This window comes from Ovis aries, chromosome 3, assembly GCF_016772045.2.
Source record: "Ovis aries strain OAR_USU_Benz2616 breed Rambouillet chromosome 3, ARS-UI_Ramb_v3.0, whole genome shotgun sequence".
NCBI classification, from domain to species: Eukaryota; Metazoa; Chordata; class Mammalia; order Artiodactyla; family Bovidae; genus Ovis; species Ovis aries.
In genome coordinates, this window is record NC_056056.1 from 80916856 (window position 1) to 80937114 (window position 20259).

Sequence of the window (20259 nt, forward strand, 5' to 3'; positions counted from 1 at the left end):
ATTAAATGGGGGTGCTGCAGTCCATGGGGTTGCAAAGAGTTGGACACGATGGAGCGACTGAACTCACTGAAGGTGTGATAAGGAAGTTTCTGATTTCCCAATCTTGTCCTTAGGAGCAGTTCGCTGACAAAGAACCCAAAGCAGTGTAGGCTTAGAGGTAATTTTATGTTTGTGCCTTTGGGTTGTCGTGTGTTTATCCGCAAGTATTTCCTGACTTCCTCCCAGTGTTTGGCAGAGCCAGGGATGGGATGGTGGGTGGAGACAAGAAGTGAAAACTGCTGGTCCCACCCAGTGCCTGATGAGCTCATTTTTAGCTGACCCAAATTCCTTCAGAGCTCTTATGGATCCCTGTCTCCCAAACCACAGGGACTCTTCTTCTTTTGTGGGTTGACTGAGAGTCTTCAAATAGTATTCTCAGAAGCACATCCTCCTTCCTCAACAGCAGATAAGGAATTCTTAAAATATGCTTCTAGAATATGCTGGGGCAAGGGAAGTGGGGAATGTTTTCAAAGGGGTGTGTGTGAGTCAGTCCAGTCACCCAGTTGTGTCTAACCCCGTGGACTGCAGCACACCAAGCTTCCACGCCCTTCACCAACTCTCGGAGCTCGCTCACACTCATGTCCATCAAGTCAGCGATGCCATCCAGTCCTTCTTAAAGAAGTAAGGAGCGAGAAGTACAGAGTAAGGAAATACTTTGTGTCAGGGGCCGCACTTAATGCACGTCAGGCATGAGGGGTTCGGAGACCTGGAAACAAAAGTAGGCAAGAAAGAAGCAACTAGTACTGTTTCTCTAGACAAAGTTAGTCCCCAAACCCTTCCACCAGGTCATTCTCCATGTCTGTAAGTGGAAGGGCCCCTCAGGTCAGAATTGCTGTTTACTGGGAGCGGCAAAGGATTAAATAGAAGAATGGAATTTCCCTTTGATAAGAAGCAGCCAAGATTTATTAAATCAGTTGATTTTTTGTTGTTGAACTGTTGTTGTAGTTCCTATGGTTTCCTTTTCTCTCCAAATAGAATTTTTTTTTTTTAACTGAGAAGTTTCGTAACAGGACATTAACATTCACAGAGTGTACAAGTTATCATCTGTGATTATTTTTAGAACCTGTTTATCAACTGTTCCAGATAAGAACTTCTGTTGGATCTGATTAGAGATCTCTCTGACCAGAGCTACAGTTCTTTGAAACAGAAAAAGCTGCCCATCTCACGATGCCTTATAAGTAAAATCTGCTTCGTATTTCCTCACTCTTTACTTCTTTAAGGAGGGTGGAGATTCTGGGGGCAGGGGGAATAGGGAAAATTTCTACAAACTCTTTTTGACTGAATGGTATCAGAGCATTCAGAACTGTTACAGTATATGAAAGAGAAATTCATTCATTCATTCATTCAAGGCAGAGGGAACCGCATGTGAAAGGTCAGGCAGAGTGAAGAACCTTCTGCGGCTCAGTGGCAAGTGACCAGCATAGCGGCACAATCAATATCATTGTCATTTATGTGGTATCCCCAGTGCGCTTACTGACTTCCCCCTCTATGGATTCTGACTGCTGCTTATTAGTAGAACTTTGCTGTGATTACTGGGGCTTTAGCTTCTCCTATAACCATCTCAGCTGAGGCCAAGAAAACTGTCACTTTGGACCCTTACCCTTACTCCCTCCGGCCCTTTTGCTTTCAGCCAGCTCAGCACAAAGCAACGAGGCTATCTTAGTTTGGGACAGTAACAGTGAAGGCCAGGAACTGCATAATATTCAGGAACTCTTAGGTTAAGCACTAGATGAAGGGGTTGGCATATGATTGGCGGCCATGGTGTACAAAAACAAATACCATTAAACACTGGAATTATACACGTTCGGCATAGCAAGATGTTTATGCTGTGAGAAGCACGGATGATCTCAGGTGGTCTGAGGTAGCAGTTCTTAAAGTGTGGTCCCTGCATCATCAGCAGTAGCAGCAGCATCGCCCAGAATTTGTTAGATTGTGATTGGGGGGTGGGAGGGATGGGCTGTCCCAGACCTACTAATCAGGAGCTCTGGAGGTGAGTGCCCCAAAGTTTGAGACTCCGTGGTCTGAGGTAACAGCACCACCACCCTTCTGGGGATGTGCTCAGTGACTGGAATGTCAGATGAAACTGCCCTCTCGTTTAATTGTTATTTTTCAATCTCTCTCTTTCTCTCTGTTTGCTGAGTACTTAAGAGTTAAATTTACCTAAATTAAATGCTCTTAGGTGAAACTCCACTGTGTCCATAATTATGTGGTAATGATATCACCCACATTGTTTTTCAGAATGTTCTTATTAAAGCTGTTTAGATTATCATGAATCTTTTCAGATTATGGTGATTTTTTTTTTTTTTTAAACAAACCTGTACCAGTAGCTCAGAAAATCAGGAATAAATGACCAGCAGGCCTGCCCTTTCAGGCTGTGCTACTCCTCTAAGGGAGGAGATAGACTTCCCTAAATAATAAACCAGGATTTGGGAAATAGGATGCTGGCCTTGCTCTAGATCGTTGTTCAGTCACTGAGTTGTGCTCATTCTTTGTGCCACATGAACTGCCGCACACCAGGCTTCCCTGTCCTACCCTATCTCCCTGAGTTTGCTCAAACCCGGGTCCATTGAGTCAGTGATGCTCTCAAGCCATCTCATCCTCTGTCATCCCCTTCTCTTGCTCTCTGTCTTTCCCAGCATCAGGGTCTTTTCCAGTGAGTCAGCTCTTTGCATCAGGTGGCCAAAGTATTGGAGCGTAAGCTTCAGCACCAGTCCTTCCAGTGAATATTCAAAGTTTGATTTCTTTGAGGATTGACTAGTTTGATCTCCTTGCTGTCCAAGGAACTCTCAAGAGTCTTCTCCAACACCACAATTTTTTTTTTTTTTTTTTTTTTTTTCTAAGTCACTTCAGTCATGTCTGACTCTATGCGACCCCATAGACGGCAGCCCACCAGGCTCCCCTGTCCCTGGGATTCTCCAGGCAAGAACACTGAGATGGGTTGCCATTTCCTTCTCCAATTCTACGGCATTCAGCCTTCTTTATGGTCCAACTCTCACATCCATACATGACTACTGGAAAAACCATAGCTTTGACTAGATAGACCTTTGTCAGCAAAGTGATGTCTCTGCTTTTTCATACACTGTCTAGATTTGTCATAGCTTTTCTTCCAAGGAGTCTTTTAATTTCGTGGCTGCAGTCACCATCTGCAGTGATTTTGGAGCCCAAGAAAATAAAATCTGTCACTGTTTCCACTGTTTCCCCACCTATTTGCCATGAAGTGATGGGACCAGATGCCATGATCTTTGTTTTTTGAATGTTAAGCTTTAAGGCAGCTTTTTCACTCTCCTCTTTCACCTTCATCAAGAGGCTCTTTAGTTCCTCTTCACTTTATGCCATTGGAGTGGTGTCGTCTGCATATCTGAAGTTGTTGATATTTCTCGTGGCAGTCTTTATTCCAGCTTGTGAGACATCCAGCCTAGCATTTCATGTGATGTCCCTGATAGCTCAGTTGGTAAAGAATCTGCCTGCAGTGCAATCTTGGTTTGATTTCTGGGTTGGGAGGATCCACTGGAGAAGGGATAGGTGACCCACTCCAGTATTCTTGGGCTTCCCTTGTGGCTCAGCTGGTAAAGAATTCACCTGCAATGGGGGAGACCTGGGTTGGGAAGATCCCCTAGGGAAGGGAAAGGCTACCCACTCCAGTGTTCTGGCCTGAAGAATTCCATGGACTGTATAGTCTATGGGGTCCCAAAGAGTCGAATACGACTGAGAAACTTTCACTTCACTTCACTCACTCTTCATACAAGTTCAATAAGTGGGGTGACGATATTTGGCCTTGAAGTACTCCTTTCCCAATTTTGAACCAGTTGGTTGTTCCATGTCTGGTTCTAACTGTTGCTTCTTGTCCTGTACACAGGTTTCTCAGGAAATAGGTAAGGCAGTCTGGTATTCTCATCTCTTGAAAAATCTTCTGCAGTTTGTTGTGATCCACCAGTCAAAGGCTTTAGTATAGTCAGTGAAGCAGAAGTAAATGGTGTTTTGAATTCCCTTGCTTTTTCTATGATCCAGTGGATGCTGGCAATTTGATCTCTGGTTCTAGTTCCTCTCTAGGTAGTGCTGCTTTTAAATCCTCTATTCACAGCCCGGATTGATGTCAGCGCCCTACCTTGGTTGGTTAGGGAATGGCAGCTTTGAAATCCAGTTAATTTAGCAATCAAGTTTCAGACATAACACTGAAATCTACAATTTCCCAAAGAACCAAAACTGCTAAAATAGCACATCTGAGACTCCCAGAGGGAATTGTGTGAATGGAGCACTGTGCTTCTTCTCATGGACACTCTGCTTGCCACCCTGAGGGATCAGCAGAGGCCCTCCGTTCCTCTCTAGGAAACCTCTGTTCAGGTTGGGCTTGCTCTCCAGATGGATCAACCTCAGGAAACTTCATCACCTTCTCCAAGGCTACAGTTCCCTAATGCTGCTCCCTGGTGATATTTTCACCATAAAACTACAGCGGAATGACAACTAAGCAAATATTTCTTAAAACCACATTTCTCTCAAGAAGTGTCCTTTATAATGACCTTGGAAGTCTATGACTTTTTTGTTGTTCAGATGGCCTTTTTTTTTTCATGGAATAATGACAGCTAGTAGGTTTTTAAACACCCTTTCTTTACCAAATAAAATGTTGGCAACTTATACCAGCTTGTCACATTGTTTTGATTTTTGATTGGTTCTTGAATTCCAACCTTGGGAATTATTTCTCCATTGAACCAGGACATAGCACAGCAGGAAGGATTGTCTTTCCAAGTGAATCCAGCCATTCAGCCATTCCTGTGAAGGTTAGAAATATACTTGGTCTGAAGAAGAAAAAAAAAAAGTTCTTTTCAAAACAGAAATCATATTGGATGTGTAGAATCAGTCACACATACTTGGGCAACTAAAATGACTACACTGTTGGGAAAATCCAGCTATTCCAAATGAGCAGGGCTGGAAAAAACTCCAATTAACAAGAGTTTACAAAAATCATCTAATTAATGAAAAATCAGATGGGGCCATTAAAGAGGAGGCACTTAACTCTTCCACTGAAACACTTGGCTTTCCAAGAAAGATAGAAAAGAGGTACCCCAAAACCAGCAAAATTGAAATTGCAAGTAGAAAATTTGTCTTCTAGAAAAGAGGGTTGTCAGACCTCAGACTGAAGAACTAAGTGCCATCAAAGTACTAACCTGAGGTTTTCAATGTCCACGAAGCAGTAACTGTGACCCCAGCTGCACAGTGGCATCACTTGGGTCACCTTGAAACCAGGCTCGCCCTAGAGATGGAGTCAAGTGTCCCCGACATAAGTGTTTTTCTAAAGCTCTCCAGATAAATTTAATATACTTCCCAGGCTGAGAAACCACAGCTCTAGAGAGGAAAGCAACATTGCTGCTTGTATTTCTAATCCCAGCCTCCTGTTCCACCCAGAGGCCCCCTCATTCTGACACAGGCGGAGAGGGTGTTCCTATTTAAAGGGGAGCTCCAGGAGAGCCAAGCCTGGTCTTTCTAATTTCCTACTGCACCCTAGAGGCTTCCCAGGTGCAGCAGGAATGTGGTAAAGAATCCGCCTGCCAATGCAGGAAATGCATGAGACACCCGTTCCATCCCCTGGGTCGGGAAGATGCCCTGGAGGAGGACATAGCAATCTGCTCCAGTATTCTTGCCTGGAGAATTCCATGGACAAAGGAGTCTGGTGGACTAGGAGCTGGAATCGAACATGTATATGATGAGCCAGTGTTGAAAGCCTGCCTATGAGGGACCTTTCTAGAGCTTTTTCATTCTTTTGAATTCTTGGGGATTTCCCCTCCTTTGATATTTTTATCGATAACAAAAAATGCGGGCGGTGAATTTTCTAGTTCTTCACTATGGTGAAGTACTGGGCTGGAATCAGCTGTGCTCTTTGGAACTGCAGCCCATATCTACCCACCGCCCCCCAAACCCTGTGAACCCCTATGAAAGTCATAGCTTAGGAGTGTGGTTCTCTGCTGGGGGACAGAGCGGAATTACCTGTTGGCTAATTTCAAACCAACCGAATTTGGAGTCTACAAAGATGGGATTGGGGCCGTCCGAATCAGAGCCTACAAAGATGGGATCGGGGTATGTGTGGTTTTAATAACTTCTGGTTAAGAGCCATCACCTGAAGACAGTGGTTTTCGAAGTACCTGGCATCAGCAGCAGCATCACCTGGGAACTCGTTGGAAATGCAGATTCCTGGTACCCGCCCCAACCATCCTGGATCAGAAACTTTGGGGGTGAGGCCCAAGCAGTGCTTTGTGGTTTAACAAGCCCTCCAGGTGGTTCTGATGTTCACTCAAGTTTGAGAAACTCTGCTTTAGGACCCTTCTTTGGGTCTTTCTGCAGAACAAGAGTATTTCTAACCAGCGGTTTGGAGAAAACACCTACATGAATGTCATCTGATAGTATCCTAGCTTGTCACTCTGACGGAACCTCCCCCCGCTGCTCCTCTGTTGACAGGTTAATTCAGTGAAGCATCTGCCTGCCTCTCTTTATCTATTCTCTCCCAGCTCTCCCCCCACAGCAACTGCCCTTTCCTCTTCCAGGCAGGCACCTCTGGGCAGCCTCAGTGCCCATCTTAAATTGTGTTCCCTCCTGAAAGCTCCCCATCGCCTTTTTTTTTTTTTTTACTTCTTCTAATAGAAAGTAAGTGTACATTGCGTTCCTTTTGGTCATTCTTATGGCTTTTGTATTTCCTTTACCTACTATTTCCTGTGTGACCGTAGGCAAGTAACTTGACCTCTGTTTCCTGTAAAATACCGAGGAATCATAATAGTGCCTATTTCATTAAATGAGTTAGTACTTATTAAAGTGCTTAGACTAATACTCAACGAGTGTCAACTCTAAGAAGACAAAGATTCAGTTGTGTCCAGCTCTTTGTGACCCCACAGACTATAGCCCATCAGGCTCCTCTGCCATTTCCTTCTCCAGGGGATCTTCCCGACCCACAGTTGAACCTGGGTCTCCCACATTCCAGGCAGATTCTTGACCATCTGAGCCACCAATTCTAAATGTAATTATTGTTCACTCATTAAAAGATGGGTATGTGATATTTTATAGTGCCTGGCACATTAATACTCAACAGTTACCAGCCCTTCCCTAGTGATTTTAGGGCACCAAGCATTTTGCCATTTTAGTAGTTGTTTTATCTTCCCATCAGTTTTGAAGCTTTTTGGCAGCAGGTAAAATACATCTTCTCCCTTTCTCTTCCTTACTTCATCCTTTCTCTCCTCCATGACTGCAGCAGTTGTTCGGCTTGTCTCTTTGCTTCTAATATTGCCCTCTCAGCAATAAAAACAGTTCAGTGAACATGCTCACTTGATCTTGTTGCTTAAAATAACCCCTCAGTGGCATCCCCTTGGCTGCAGAAGAGTGTGTAGGTTCCTTCACGTGGCCTAGGAGGTTCTCTGCATCCTGACCGCATTGCTTCTCTAGTCACTGTGTTCCCCACCTTGAATTCTGTGCTGAGATCAAATTGCCTATCATTCCCCACATGGTCCATTCCATGTTATGCCTTTGAACCTTTGGTGGTTCCAATGCATTTTCCTCTTTCTTCCTCTTTAAGACTTCCACTACTAGATTGGAATCACCTAGTCATTCATTTCTCTTTCTCCAACTAAATACTAAACTAAACTCTATAAAGGCAGTGTTCTTATTTCACTTAGCACCCAGCACACAGCAAGCAGATAATAAGTATTTGCGATCAGAACTGAGGCTACAAAAAGATTTCGGTGATCTAAAAGGCAAGTTACAAAATTTAACAGGGAGATAAAATTTAACAGGTATCTATTTGGGTTTAAAGCAAACAAACAAAGAAAAGAAGTCTTGATCTGAGTGACTCATCACCGTCAGCAGACCATGTGAAAAAGAAAAGCCTGCAGTTTCAGTTGACTTCATGCTCCACATGAGTCACCGGTGTCATACAACTGCAGCAACCTCATGTCAGAACAGGGAAAGTAGCAGTCCCACTGCTCAGACCACGAGGGAGCCGCGTTCCCTTCTCTGGGGCCCTGCCTGAAGAGGGGGTGAGGCATGTCCAAAGGAAGGGGGCTCAGAATAGTGAGCGAGGGTGGACCCCGTCATCTGGAAACTAGTTGAAGGCAGAAGGACTGTTTCATGTGGAGAACACAGACGGGATACAAGAACTAGTCAGATGCCTAAAGGGCTCTCTGGGGGCCTGATAATGCAGAATTAGGCCACTCAGTGGAAACTCCAAAAAGAACTTTGTGACAGTTAGATCTACTAAACAGTGAAACAGTCTGTCTCGTGAGCTCCAAGTCCCTGTTGGGTTCCACCAAGAGCCTCTGAGAAAAGGTGCTGTTGAGGGGATCTAGCCCCTGCAGGGAGCTTGGACTAGACGTCCTTTTATCCTGCTCAGCTTTGAGACTTGGTGATACAAGAGGTCACGGAGTTTGTATGTATTGGATGTTAGGGAAAGGTACCAGGAATGCATTTTCTGATACAAATGCCTTCTGTGACCCTGGGGTGGCGCGGAAGGAATTATTTTACCTGAATAGAAAGTACTTCAGGGCCAGAATTCTGAATCGTAGTGGCCTCGTCACTTCATACATGGTTTATATGAAATCTACTCAGGAAGGAGGTCTGGTAGTTCTGCCCAGGGTATCCAGAGCCTTGCATATTCTCCCTTGTCCTTTGTGGACCCCTGAATAAAGTGATCATCTCTTTTAATTTGCCTTTCTGTTTTTTTAGTTCTGGAGCATCTTGGCTTCTGGGAGGAAATCGGAAGGATCATCTCAGGATCAGAGCTGATAACAGGGTTCCCCTATACCTACACAGTGCCAGGCCTGCCCCAGTATCTCCAGAGCCTCACCAAACTGGCCATTGCTGCAGTGTGGGCAGTAGCAGCCCAGGCTGGAGAGCAGAACAGGGATGTTCCCATCTCCTTCTCTCAGCTGTTGGAGTCTTCCTTCCCTGAAGTGCGCCTGCTCACGCTGGAAGCCCTGCTGGAGAGGTTCTCAACAGCAGCCTCTGCTCTGGGGGAGAAGGGACTGCCGCCCTTACTGTGGAATATGGGAGGGACATTCTTGACATTGGTGCTGAAGGAAAATCACCCAGAATGCCTCTGCAAGGTAAAGTCTTGTGTACTGATGGGTACACTTTCCTCTCCCCACACTCTTTGGCGAGCCCCACTCGAGTAGGAAAGTCATGAGGTGGGACTGGGTGTGGCATCTCCAGGATAGGAAGGAGATTCAGCATCCAAAGGGCAAGGACTCTCTTTGCACAATGCTTGGCGTGGCTTCGTGCCTTAAAGGGCACTAAGAAAAGTGTTTGATGATAATGGTATTGCCAACAGAGATTAACCAAAGACAGAGATTGAGAGAGTAAGCCACTCAGTGCCCAAGGAGACAGAGCGTTGAAAGTTGGCTGTAGAATGTGCTAACGGGTGAGTCTCTGCTGACATGGCGCTTTAGGGGCAGATGGTGACCTGAAAGCACAATCAGAAGGAGAGGGCACTGGGAGTTCCCTGGTGGTCCAGTGGTCAAGACTGCATGCTTCCATGCAGGGGGTGTGGGTTCGATCCCTGGCCGGGAGCTAAGATTGCATATGCCTAGTGGTGTGGTCAGAAATTTTAAAAAAAAATTTTTTTTAAGGAAAGGACACTGACCTAGGAATATGGCATCTAGCCTCTGATCTCAGTATGCCGCAGCTCCCAACTGTCTTGTTCTCTCAAAGCTGTTAACGGGAAAAAAGAAGACAGTGGGAGTTTTCTGAAAGCTAGACTTCTTTATCCATACAAGTGATTATTTTATTTAGATTCTGAAGACTTTTTCCTGAGGTGTTTGTGTGTTTGTTTGTTTTCCCTGGGTCTGGCTCACATAGATACTGAAAATTCTCCATTGCCTGGACCCCAGTGAGTGGCTCCCTCAGACAGAGCACCGTGTCCATCTCAGCCCAAAGGAGTTCCTGATCTGGACGATGGATATTGCTTCCCATGAAAGGTTTGCCCCAGTGCTCCCTGTGCGAACTCGGTACAACACGTGGTCCTGTCAGTTATTTATGTAATGAACTTGAGCGCAGCCCTGGCCTAAGGACTCAGGTCTTGTATTTCTTTCTAAGTCTCAGGCTATGTTCTCAGCCCAAGCAATAGAATGATGTCAGAGTTTCCCGTTAATTACCAAAAGGTAATTGCTTCCAGAAGCATTTGTGTAGCCACGAGGTAGAGACTGTCAGTCTTCACAGCCACATGGAGTACAAACTGACTGCAAAAACCATATATATATAATAATTGATTTTACTTATTTCCATAACTGTATATTTATTGAAGTGTAATTGTCTTACAGTACTATATTAATTTCAGGGTGATTTTTTGTTTGGTGTGTCTTCTGGCTCACCTTTCTAGGTCTGAAATTCAAAGTGAAGCTCTGAGACTCACCTCCAAAGTGATTGCCCACCACATGCAGACGTGTGACGAGGTAAGCTTGATTCCCCTGTCATAGGGTCTAGATTTCTGTTCTCTGATTTCCCTGGAAGGTGTCAGTAAAAGTAAATCATCCCACAGGCAGAATCTGTGGCACAGTGTATAGCTTCTACAAGAACATTGTTCATGTTGACTTTTCACTCCGGTTACAACCTGAGAACAATTCTGTGAGCACCGTGTGTAGCGTCTCTCTTCTTTTGTTCTGGGCACATTTGATTAGCGTCCATGAGGGTGGCTCTGTGATCCATTCATGTTATTTGTTAAGATTTCATGTATAAGTGATATCATATGATATTTGTCTTTCTCTGTCTGACTTCATTAACATAATAATCTCTAAGTCCATCCATGATGCTACAGATGGCATTAGTTTTCTTTTTCTGGGCTGAGTAATATTCCATTGTGTATATACACCACATCTTTATCATGGATAAAGTTGATAGATACTTAAGTTGCTTCCATGTCCTGCCTCATGTAAATAGTGCTGCTATGCACACTGGGGTGCATGTATCTTTTTGAGTTAGAATTTCCTTCTGATATATGTCTAGGAGTGGAATTGTAGTATCAGTGGCAGCTCTATTTTTAGTTTTTTAAGGAACCTCCATATTGTTCTGCATAGTGGCCTTACCAATTTACATTCCCACCAACAGTATAAGAGGGTTCCCTTTCCTCCGCACCCCCTTCAGCATTTAATATTTGTAGCCTTTTTAATGATAGCCATTCTAATTGGTGTGAGGTGATACCTTGTTGTAGTTTCAATTTGCATTTCTCTAATAGTGATATTGAGCATCTTTTCATGTGCCTGTTGGCCATCTGTATGATTCAGTTTATTTGAAATGTCCAGAACAGACAAACCCATGAAGACAGAAAATAGACTAATGGCTTAGGGGTGGGGGTAGGGGAAGCTGACAGGATGGGGATGATAACTAAAGGATACAGGGCTTCTCTTATTGACTCTGGTGGTGGTGGTGCACACATATCTGTGAATGTACTAAAAATCATTGAACTGTGTATTTAAAAGGGTGAATTGTATGGTATGTATATCTGGATATAGCTGTTACTATAAAGAAATAGCAATAGGGTTTTGTTTAAACAATAATGTTGGTTAGGATGCTGCTTTAAATGTAACAGAGGGGAAAAAATGTAAACACAGTGGCTGAAACCAGAAAGAAGCAAATCAAAACAGAGAGTGACTAGACAGTATTGACCCCCCCAGGCCCTTCTGCCTTGTTGTTCTGCTGTCCTTAGCGCAGCTTCCATTCTAAGGTCCCAGAGAGTTGCAGCAGCTCCTATCACCTTGTCTTCGTTCAGCTAGCAGGAAGGAGAAACCCAGGATGTGAGGTTCACACCTGCTTCCTTAAATATGACCTACAATTGCACAGATACCACTTTTAATGGCATCCTGTTAGTCAGAACTTAAACACCTGTTATGCCCAACACAAGGGAGCCTGGGAAATGTAGTCTTCAGCTGACTACCCACATACTGCTAAGTCACTTCAGTCGTGTCCGGCTCTGTGTGACCCCATAGACAGCAGCCCACCAGTCTCCCCCGTCTCACATGCCCAGGCAAAAATCTGGGGTTCTGTTACTAAAGATAGAGAATCTGGTTTGGGGGACAACAGATATTGACTGCCACAGTCTTCCCCCACAAGTTTTGTCTTTACCAAAGCTATCAAATACATCAGTGTTCTAGTAACCTGATTTGCATCCAGAAAGACTCCTGGAACTTGTCCTCTCAAAACAGCAACTCCATATTACTGAAGGATCACATTTCCTTCCCTGGAGTTGTTTTTTTTCTCTAGTTGGAATGGAAGAGCAGCTAATAAACCTTTCTTCCTTTCTCCTGCGCTGAGAGCTAACTTGCAGATCCAGTGTGGTGTACACTATGTCCTCATCCCTAATTCCGCGTCTGCTCATGTTGCCTTTTCTGAATTAGCGTATGTACACTTTGTACTTTCAGACCAGAGACTTGGTGGCCCCCAACCTGCAGCAGTGGGTTCAGTTGGTTGTCTCTTCCTGTGGAGATCATCTCCCCACAGAGTCCAGGCTGGCTGCTGCTGAAGTTCTTGCCAGCACTGCACCATTTTTCCTCACCAACCCCCAACCCATTCTCGGTAAGTGCACTGAGCTGCTGTCTGGCGGGGGTTGGGGAGGGATGGAGCGTCCATTGTACCAAATGCACTAAAAAAAATGTGATAGATGCTCTAGGTTACAAAAGAAGGGAGGATGAAAGATGAAAGATGACAGCATGCACCATACCTTTATATCTTTGAACCATATTCCCATCCTCTCCGTTCCTACTCTAATTACTTTTCACCAACAGCTTCCTAACTGGCCTCTTTTCTTTTAATCTTGTCCCCCAAGCCATTCTCCTTATGCTTCCAAAAGCCCTCTGTGGTCTTTCTGAAATACAGATCTGAGCATTTCCTTCCACTGCCTGAAGCCTTTGAGTGGGTGCCCATTGCCTTCAGGATGAAACCTAAATACTCTTTAGCCTGGCTCAGAAGGCCCTTCCTATTCCATGCCCTGGCTGCCTCTCCTTCCTCACTGGTCCCCAGGCCCCACACGTCGTCAACGGGGAACATTTCTCTAAACAAACTGCTGCTTGACTGACTTCTCTTTGTGTTTCAAGACAGCCTAACTCTCACCTTTCTCAGGAAGCCTGTTGCAGTGATCCTGATGAGAAATGAATGGGTCAGAGTGAAGAGTAGCCTTGAGGAAGAGAAAAGGCCAGGCTTGAAGGTACTTAGGAAGTAGACTCAGCAGGACTTGGTGTTGAGGTTACTATAAAGGGAACAGTCAAGGATGACTTCCAGGCTTCTGGCTTAAGTGACTGGAAAGACTGCTAGTTCATTTCACTGGAAGTAGTTTTAAGTTTAAAGCATCTTTGGAATCCCTGGCGGTCCAGTGGTTAAGACTCCATGCTTCCACTACAGGGGCCACGGGTTCTGTTCCCAGTGATAGAAGTTTCTGCATGCTGCACAGCATGGCCAAAAAATAAAATAAAAAGGTTTAAGGCATCTTTGGGAAAGAATGGTAGAGATATTTTGAAATCAGACGGATGTACAGTTCCAACTATATTGTCCACATTCGTGTCTCTTTCCTCGCTGTTACCCCCTATCATTCAAGAGTAATAATTAGGAAAGAGCGTCATATCAATGGAGGTTGAGAAAACCAAGCTTTAGGAAATCCAGAGGAATTGAAAAAGCTTAGGGGTTTTTGTTTTCACTTAAAGATATTTTTTCAGATTGTAGTGTTTTGTTTTTTCTTTTTTTTTTTAACTTTTTATTTTGTATCGGGGTATAGCTGATTAAGAGACAATGTTGTGACAGTTTCAGGTGAACAAGGAAGGGATTCAACCATTTTGTTTGGTTTTAAACATAGGGTTTCATAAAAGGAAAACTCAAGACCCAGAGCCAAGTCTCAGTGCTGACCCTGCCCCTCTCCTGCCATCTTACACTCACATTAACGACACTGGGATTCTCTTCCATCTGTTACTGGAATTCTGTTTTGGTACTCCTCCCCCATGCCCAACCCTGGAGAATAAATCATGGTCCCTGCATCCAGGGAGCTTTCAGGATGGTTGTGGAGAAAAGATTTTCAGAATAAAAGAGAGAATTGCTTTTTCAGATGGTGAGTTTCAAATTTTAAGTGTTATCGAAGCTCAGACTAATCAAGTGTCTCATGTCCCTGGATCTCTCTGAGGAACAGTTGTCTTTGGTATCTTCTTAAATTTTTCTTCTGACTTTTAGGCATTTTTTTTCACACCCACAGGGGACCTTAAAAGGGGAGCTGCTACCATTTTTGTTTAATCATTGGACCCAGAAGAATAAGCTCCAAGGTTTATATACTTCGGTGACACTCTCCAGGGAGGATAATATCATTTTGCAGCACATTTTCCGGGTGACTTTGGCTGTTCTAACCCAAGTTCATATCAGGAAACTGTATATGGAACAATGTAGAATTCCTGAGTGAAATTGAGTCCTGGGCAAAAGCCATTAGTTCATCATGAATTGCTGGAGCTGGTTAGAGCATTACCGGCAATGAGGAAGGAGGTCCGTGGTAGCTGATGGCCTGTAATAACATGAAAAATGGGTACAGAACTGAGAAGCAAAAGACATAAAAGTGCACGGGGACGAGGGAAGGACAGACCAAAGTTGTTTAAGGAGAAAGAAAAATTGAAATGGACTAAAAAGGAAAGATTGAGGACTTTCAGTGTATAAGAAAATATTAAGAAGGGAAAATTTGAAACCCCGAGAACAAATAGAATGGATAGATTCTTGAGAGAATAGCATTGACATATAATACGCTGTGTGTGTGCGTGCTAAGTCGCTTCAGTTGTTCCCAACTCTTTGCGACCCTATGGACTGTAGCCTACCAGGTTCCTCTGTCCATGGGATTCTCCAGGCAAGACCACTGGAGTGGGTAGCCGTCCCCTCCTCCAGGGGATTGTCACAACCCAGGGACTGAACCAGCATCTCTTAAGTCTCTTGCATTGGCAGGCAGGTTCTTTACCACTATCACCATCTGGGAAGCCCCATATATATATACTACCATGTGTAAAACAGATAGCTAGGGGGAAGCTGCTATATAATACAGCGAGTTCAGCTCGGTGCTCTGTGACAACCTAGAGTAGTGGGATGGAGGGGAGGCTCAGGAGGGAGGGGATATATGTGTCCTTAAGCTGATTCATGTTGTTGTACAGCAGAAACACAGTATTATTATAAAGCAATTATCCTCCAGTTAAAACATAGAAATAATAAATAAAAATTTAAAAAATGAATGAAGTAATATTCAACTCCAAAAAAAAAAAAGGAAAGACTGAGTAAAATGTAAAGCCAGATTTGTAACAGACCAGAGAGCACAAACCCCAGAGGGAGCCATTGCTATTCTCAGAATGACTGAAGCGTTGGTGGCAGTTGTGGACGGATGTGGGAGAGGGTAGGATAAGGAGAGTTGTCAAGGCAGAGTTGGTTCCCCACTAAACAGGCAAGGGATGGTGAGTGGTGGTCTTCTGTGGTGACCCACCCCACCTGGGCAGCATGCGTCCTCCCTCTGAGGCCCCGCCCCGCTTCCCTCCCTCATGCAGCCCACCTCCTTTACACCAGCCCCCGGGACCTTGCCTCTGTGGTGAGTCACAGCCACGCGTTCCCAGCCCTGCCTTCTTACCGTGTGTTCTCCACCTGATGTCATTTCGGTTGCTCAGGGGCAGACGCTCTCTGATCCTTCTCTGTGGTCCCCAGCAGCACCAGGCATGTGGACTTGACAGGGTCCCTACCCAGGGGGTGGCAGCGGTCAGGACATGGCCCAGCTTATATGGTGGCTCTTTGCTTTTTTTTTGGTTCTTGCCCCCCCACCCCCACCAAAGCATAATCTTGATTGAAACTTTGCTTTCAGAATTTATAAGCTCAGTCACTCAGATCAACACTTGGCTAGTTTCCCCAAAGCACTCTTGAGGCATAAAGTTTCATTCCTTAGAAATATGAGTCATTGTGGACAGCTAGGCCTGAGTCAGCCAGGCCATACCTTCTCGGGGGGCCTTGCCTGGGGCCAGTTGCCTCCAAAAGCCTTTCCTATTCCAAAGGACATTTCCAAACCTGCCCCCTTAGGGTCCTCACTATTCCTGTTTTATCTGACTTTCAGGTCTCCCTTCCTTGCAATACCCACAAAAAAAGGAAAAACTCATTCAGTACCGGATTTGAAGCAGTGATTTGTACCAGCCTGTAGATTGCGTCCTAGGTGATCCGAATTCTTTTTGGCCTTCTTAGGACTGCAGGATACGCTTGCTCTCTGGAAATGTGTCCTCACCCTCCTGCAGAGTGAAGAGCAAGTCATCCGAGATGCAGCCACGGAAACTGTGATGACTGCCATGTCACAGGAGAACACTCGCCGGTCAACAGGTACCTCATTCTTACCTCTCTTCGATGCCTCAGAGCTCTTGGACAGGAGTTGAAGCATTTTCTGTGAAGGGCCAGAGACTGAATCTTTTAGGCCATTCAGTCTCTGTCTGAACTCTGCCATTTTAGTGGGAAAGCGGCCTAAGCAATAGGTAAACCAGTGAACATGACTGTTCCAATAAGGCTTTGTTTACAAAAGCAGGTGGCTGCCCAGATTTGATGTGCTAGCCACAATTTGCTGACACCTCCTCTAGGACATCATAGAGAAAAACTGCTTTACCTTCTCTTGGTTACATGGTCATCCTTTTTAAATAAGACCAAGTCTGGACTTTTTCTGTGGTCACATAATCCAGGAATTACAGATCCATCATCTGGTTCCTCTGTGCATTTCAAGTTGATCCTCCTTGTGCCTTGGCTCTTCATCTGGTGGTGACAGGAGGCCGGAGGGGAGTGGAAAGAGGAGCAGCCTGGATGAGTAGTTCTGAGTTCATAACCACTCAGCTCATAATATGAGCTTTTTTAGAGCTCTGGGCCCTGGTTACCTGTATGTGAGGGCAAGTGCTGTGAAAGCGAAAGGGAACTCTAGGCTAAAGACAGAAAATGGACTGCTGGGTAGAAGGGACAGGGCTAAGTGGAATAGAAGCAAGGTCACACCTCTGAGCAAATGGCCATACGGGAAGGCGACTGCTCTGGTAGACTTGGGTTCCCTGCGTTTGGGGCTAGACTTCAGGGAAGAGCTCTGGGCCAGCCATCCCAAAGGGGAGAAGAACACCATTTTGAGACGAGTAGTCACAAGCGGAGCAAGGAAGTTTACATTAATGGGTAGCAGAATGGGAGGGGAAGCAGCCGTATATGTTGGTACCTGATTCGGGGTCCCTCATTCCCCTGGGAGCTTCTTCTGGAATGTGTGAACTTCCCCATACCTGAGTCCTCCCTTATAATGGTCTGGTCACTTTTCTCTGCAAATGTAGAGGAAGCTAGTGTGTTAGTAATCTCCCATGATACTACTCAAGTTTAGCCAGGATCAGGACATCCTGATTTAGCCTCTCAGTGGGAAAACCTTCGGTTTAGCACTGCGAGCGTTGTGCCAGCAGCCTTCTCCCATCCCTGTCCCAAGCTTTCAGAGTTCCTCATACCCCAAATTCTGCCATGAATGATTTACTCCTTTTTCCAATTATACATGTTCCTTAGAAGGATACATGGAGCACCCATCAAGTGCTCAGTAAGCATTTGGTAGAATGTAATACTCACTAGAATACTATAGGACCCTCTCACCAAAGATAGCAAAGATCATTTCATGCTGGAATTCATAAGTGGACTTCTTCTCTCCTAGGGCAAATCTTTAGAGTATTTGCTCTACTAGTTTGATTTCTTTCCGAATTTTTCCAAGTTCATTACCATGTTCTCCCTCCTGGTTTTTCTCAAGAAATAGAAATCAGTAATTGTCTATTCAGTGTCTTTTGCATGTACAGTTCCATATGTGAAAGCCTCGAGGGGTAAGTAATATAAAAGGTTACTTGTCTTTGTATTCCCCATCTTGATCTATAAAAGAAGATTTGAGGTGCGAAAAAGACAAGAATCTAGAAAGATTAAATGTAGTATGTTACCCTGGACCAGATCTTGTACTAGAGGGGTGAAAAGCCATACAGAAAATGATTAGAATAGCTGACAACATTGAAATATTGTCTACAGATTAAAATCAGTATTAAATTTCCTGAATCTGATAACCGTACTATAGTTTTGTAAGAGTATTTTTGTTCTTAGGAAATGCACATCTGAAATATTAAGGTGGAGAAGGGCACAGTGACTGCCACTTACCCTCAAATGGCTCAGAAAAAATAAAATTGTGTGTGTAAGTAGTAAACACAAGTAGTTGCTATACTTGCATCTTTTCTATATGTTTAAAATTATTTCAAAACAAAATTTTTAAAAAAAATCCAATTCCACAACTAGAAAAGACTAATACAGTATATCTATCGATAGATCACCTGCCTGGTTATTGGGTATTCCACCCCCCAGGGTAACTTCTTTGACGTAAATTATGTGAAAACATCCTGCCCCACCTCTACCTTTTTTAAACACTCATTTTTTAAAAAACTCATTTTGAGTGAATTTTGCATCCAAAAACTCAAAGCCAAGCCAGATTCCTCACATTCAGAGATCTCAGCAGCATGACATCACTGTGTGAGGATATCGTTCACCGTGTCCCCGTGTGTTCTCTGTTCTGGCTGATAGCAATGCTTAGAACCTCCATAATGCAGCGTGGTTTTCTTAAGCAAAAACTTCACATCTTTCTGCTTTAGATGGAAAGTAACTGAGAACTGGGCACCACACCCTGATTTTTCACTCTAGTCAGTGTTTAGCCAGCTGATTCACTAGAACAGTATTGTCTTGTTTTGACATCTTTCAAGGATACCAAGCAGCTGATGGTTAAGTTTCCACATTCCTTGAGCATACAGTGGTTTTCTAGTATACTCTGCTACTGGCTTGCTCTTCGGTGTTCCAAGAGTCTTAAGTACATTGAAAAGGGTGGTGGTGGTTTAATCGCTAAGTTGTGTCCAACTTTCGTGATCCCAGGGACTGTAGCCCACCAGGCTCCTCTGTCCATGGCATTTCCTAGGCAAGAATCCTGGAGTGGGTTGCCATTTCCTTCTCCAGGGGGTCTTACTGACCTTGAAAATGTGCTGTGTGTGTTGTGCTTAGTCACTCAGTTTTGTCTGACAAATTTGCGACACCATGGCCAGCCAAGCTTCTCTGTCCATAGGGATTCTCTAGGCAAGAACACTGGAGTGGGTTGCCTTGCCCTCCTCCAGGGGATCTTCTCAACCCAGGGATCAAACCCAGGTCTCCTGCGTTGCAGGCAGATTCTTTACCATCCGAGCCACCAGGGAATTTGAAAATACATGATTTTGTCCTCAAATCAGTGGTTTAAAAAGTGCCACAGTAAAATAATCATATTAAATGAGGCTAATATTTAATGGCTTCTTTGAGAAGGCTAAGTGTTAATTCTTCTCCTCCTAAGAAAGAAAGAAACCATGAGGAGTCCTTGCCGCTGAGATCTCATCCTGTAAATGACGGCTGGATAGGGACAGAAGGAGCTCTGTGCTCATACTGACAACCTGTTGGGGATGTGGAGAAGTTGAGGTGCATTTTGGTTGTGGGACCTGGGGGTGTTCCTCAGAGTGGAGCTGCCCAAAGCAAGGGATAAGCTGCACACAAATGAGAGCATTTCAACGTGGAAAAAGAAGCTGGAGCCAGACTTGAAGTTGAGGGCAACTTGAGAGCTTTCTAGGGAGCCGCTGGTGGATGTGTGTGGCCAGAACACAGGCTGAGGCCAGGGGAGCGGAGCAGGAATCAAAGATAGAGAAGCAGGGGCGGCCACCACACTTGGATGGCTTTGAATGCCAAGCCAAGGACCTCCTCTATAGGTGAAGGAAGACTGGCGAGGGTTCAGACAGAGGAGTAATGCTGCCAGGAATGTGGACCTGAGGAGCTCTTCCTGGAAGCCTCGTGTAAGATGGATCAGGGCTGAAGACGCCTCAGTGGGGGGTGAGACAGATCAGCTGGGAGCTGGTATCAAGCATCCTCAGGCTTCCCTAGTGGTTCAGACGGTAAAGAATCTGCCTGTGATGCCCAGGTTCAATCCCTAGGTTGGAAAGATCACCTGGAGAAGGGAATAGCAACCCACTCCAGTATTCTTGCCTGGAGAATCCCATGGACAGAGGAGCCTGGTGGGCTAATGTCCTCATGAGCTGCCTTCAGCAGTGATGGGATGGAGAGAGTGTGGGGTAGACTCAAGAGGATTTGGGGCTGTGCTCGTGGGCAGTGGGAGAGAAGGGAGAGCAGAGATGACTTCAAGGCTTCAAACCCGGGAGGTGTCCAAGAGAGGTACCTGAACAC

General features: G+C 44.8%; 1 protein-coding gene across 4 annotated transcripts in view; it reads left to right on the top strand.

Moving 5' to 3' along the window:
• The window catches only part of THADA (THADA armadillo repeat containing), a 327908-nt gene that overhangs the window by 263342 nt on the left and 44307 nt on the right, over positions 1-20259 (top strand). For all 4 annotated transcript variants that reach the window (XM_012172732.5, XM_042246242.2, XM_012172738.5 and 1 more), the window contains 5 exons: positions 8737-9116; positions 9868-9986; positions 10388-10460; positions 12423-12576; positions 16231-16362. In XM_012172732.5, coding sequence (XP_012028122.3) covers positions 8737-9116; positions 9868-9986; positions 10388-10460; positions 12423-12576; positions 16231-16362 — 858 coding nt within the window. The remainder of the gene's footprint in view (positions 1-8736; positions 9117-9867; positions 9987-10387; positions 10461-12422; positions 12577-16230; positions 16363-20259) is intronic.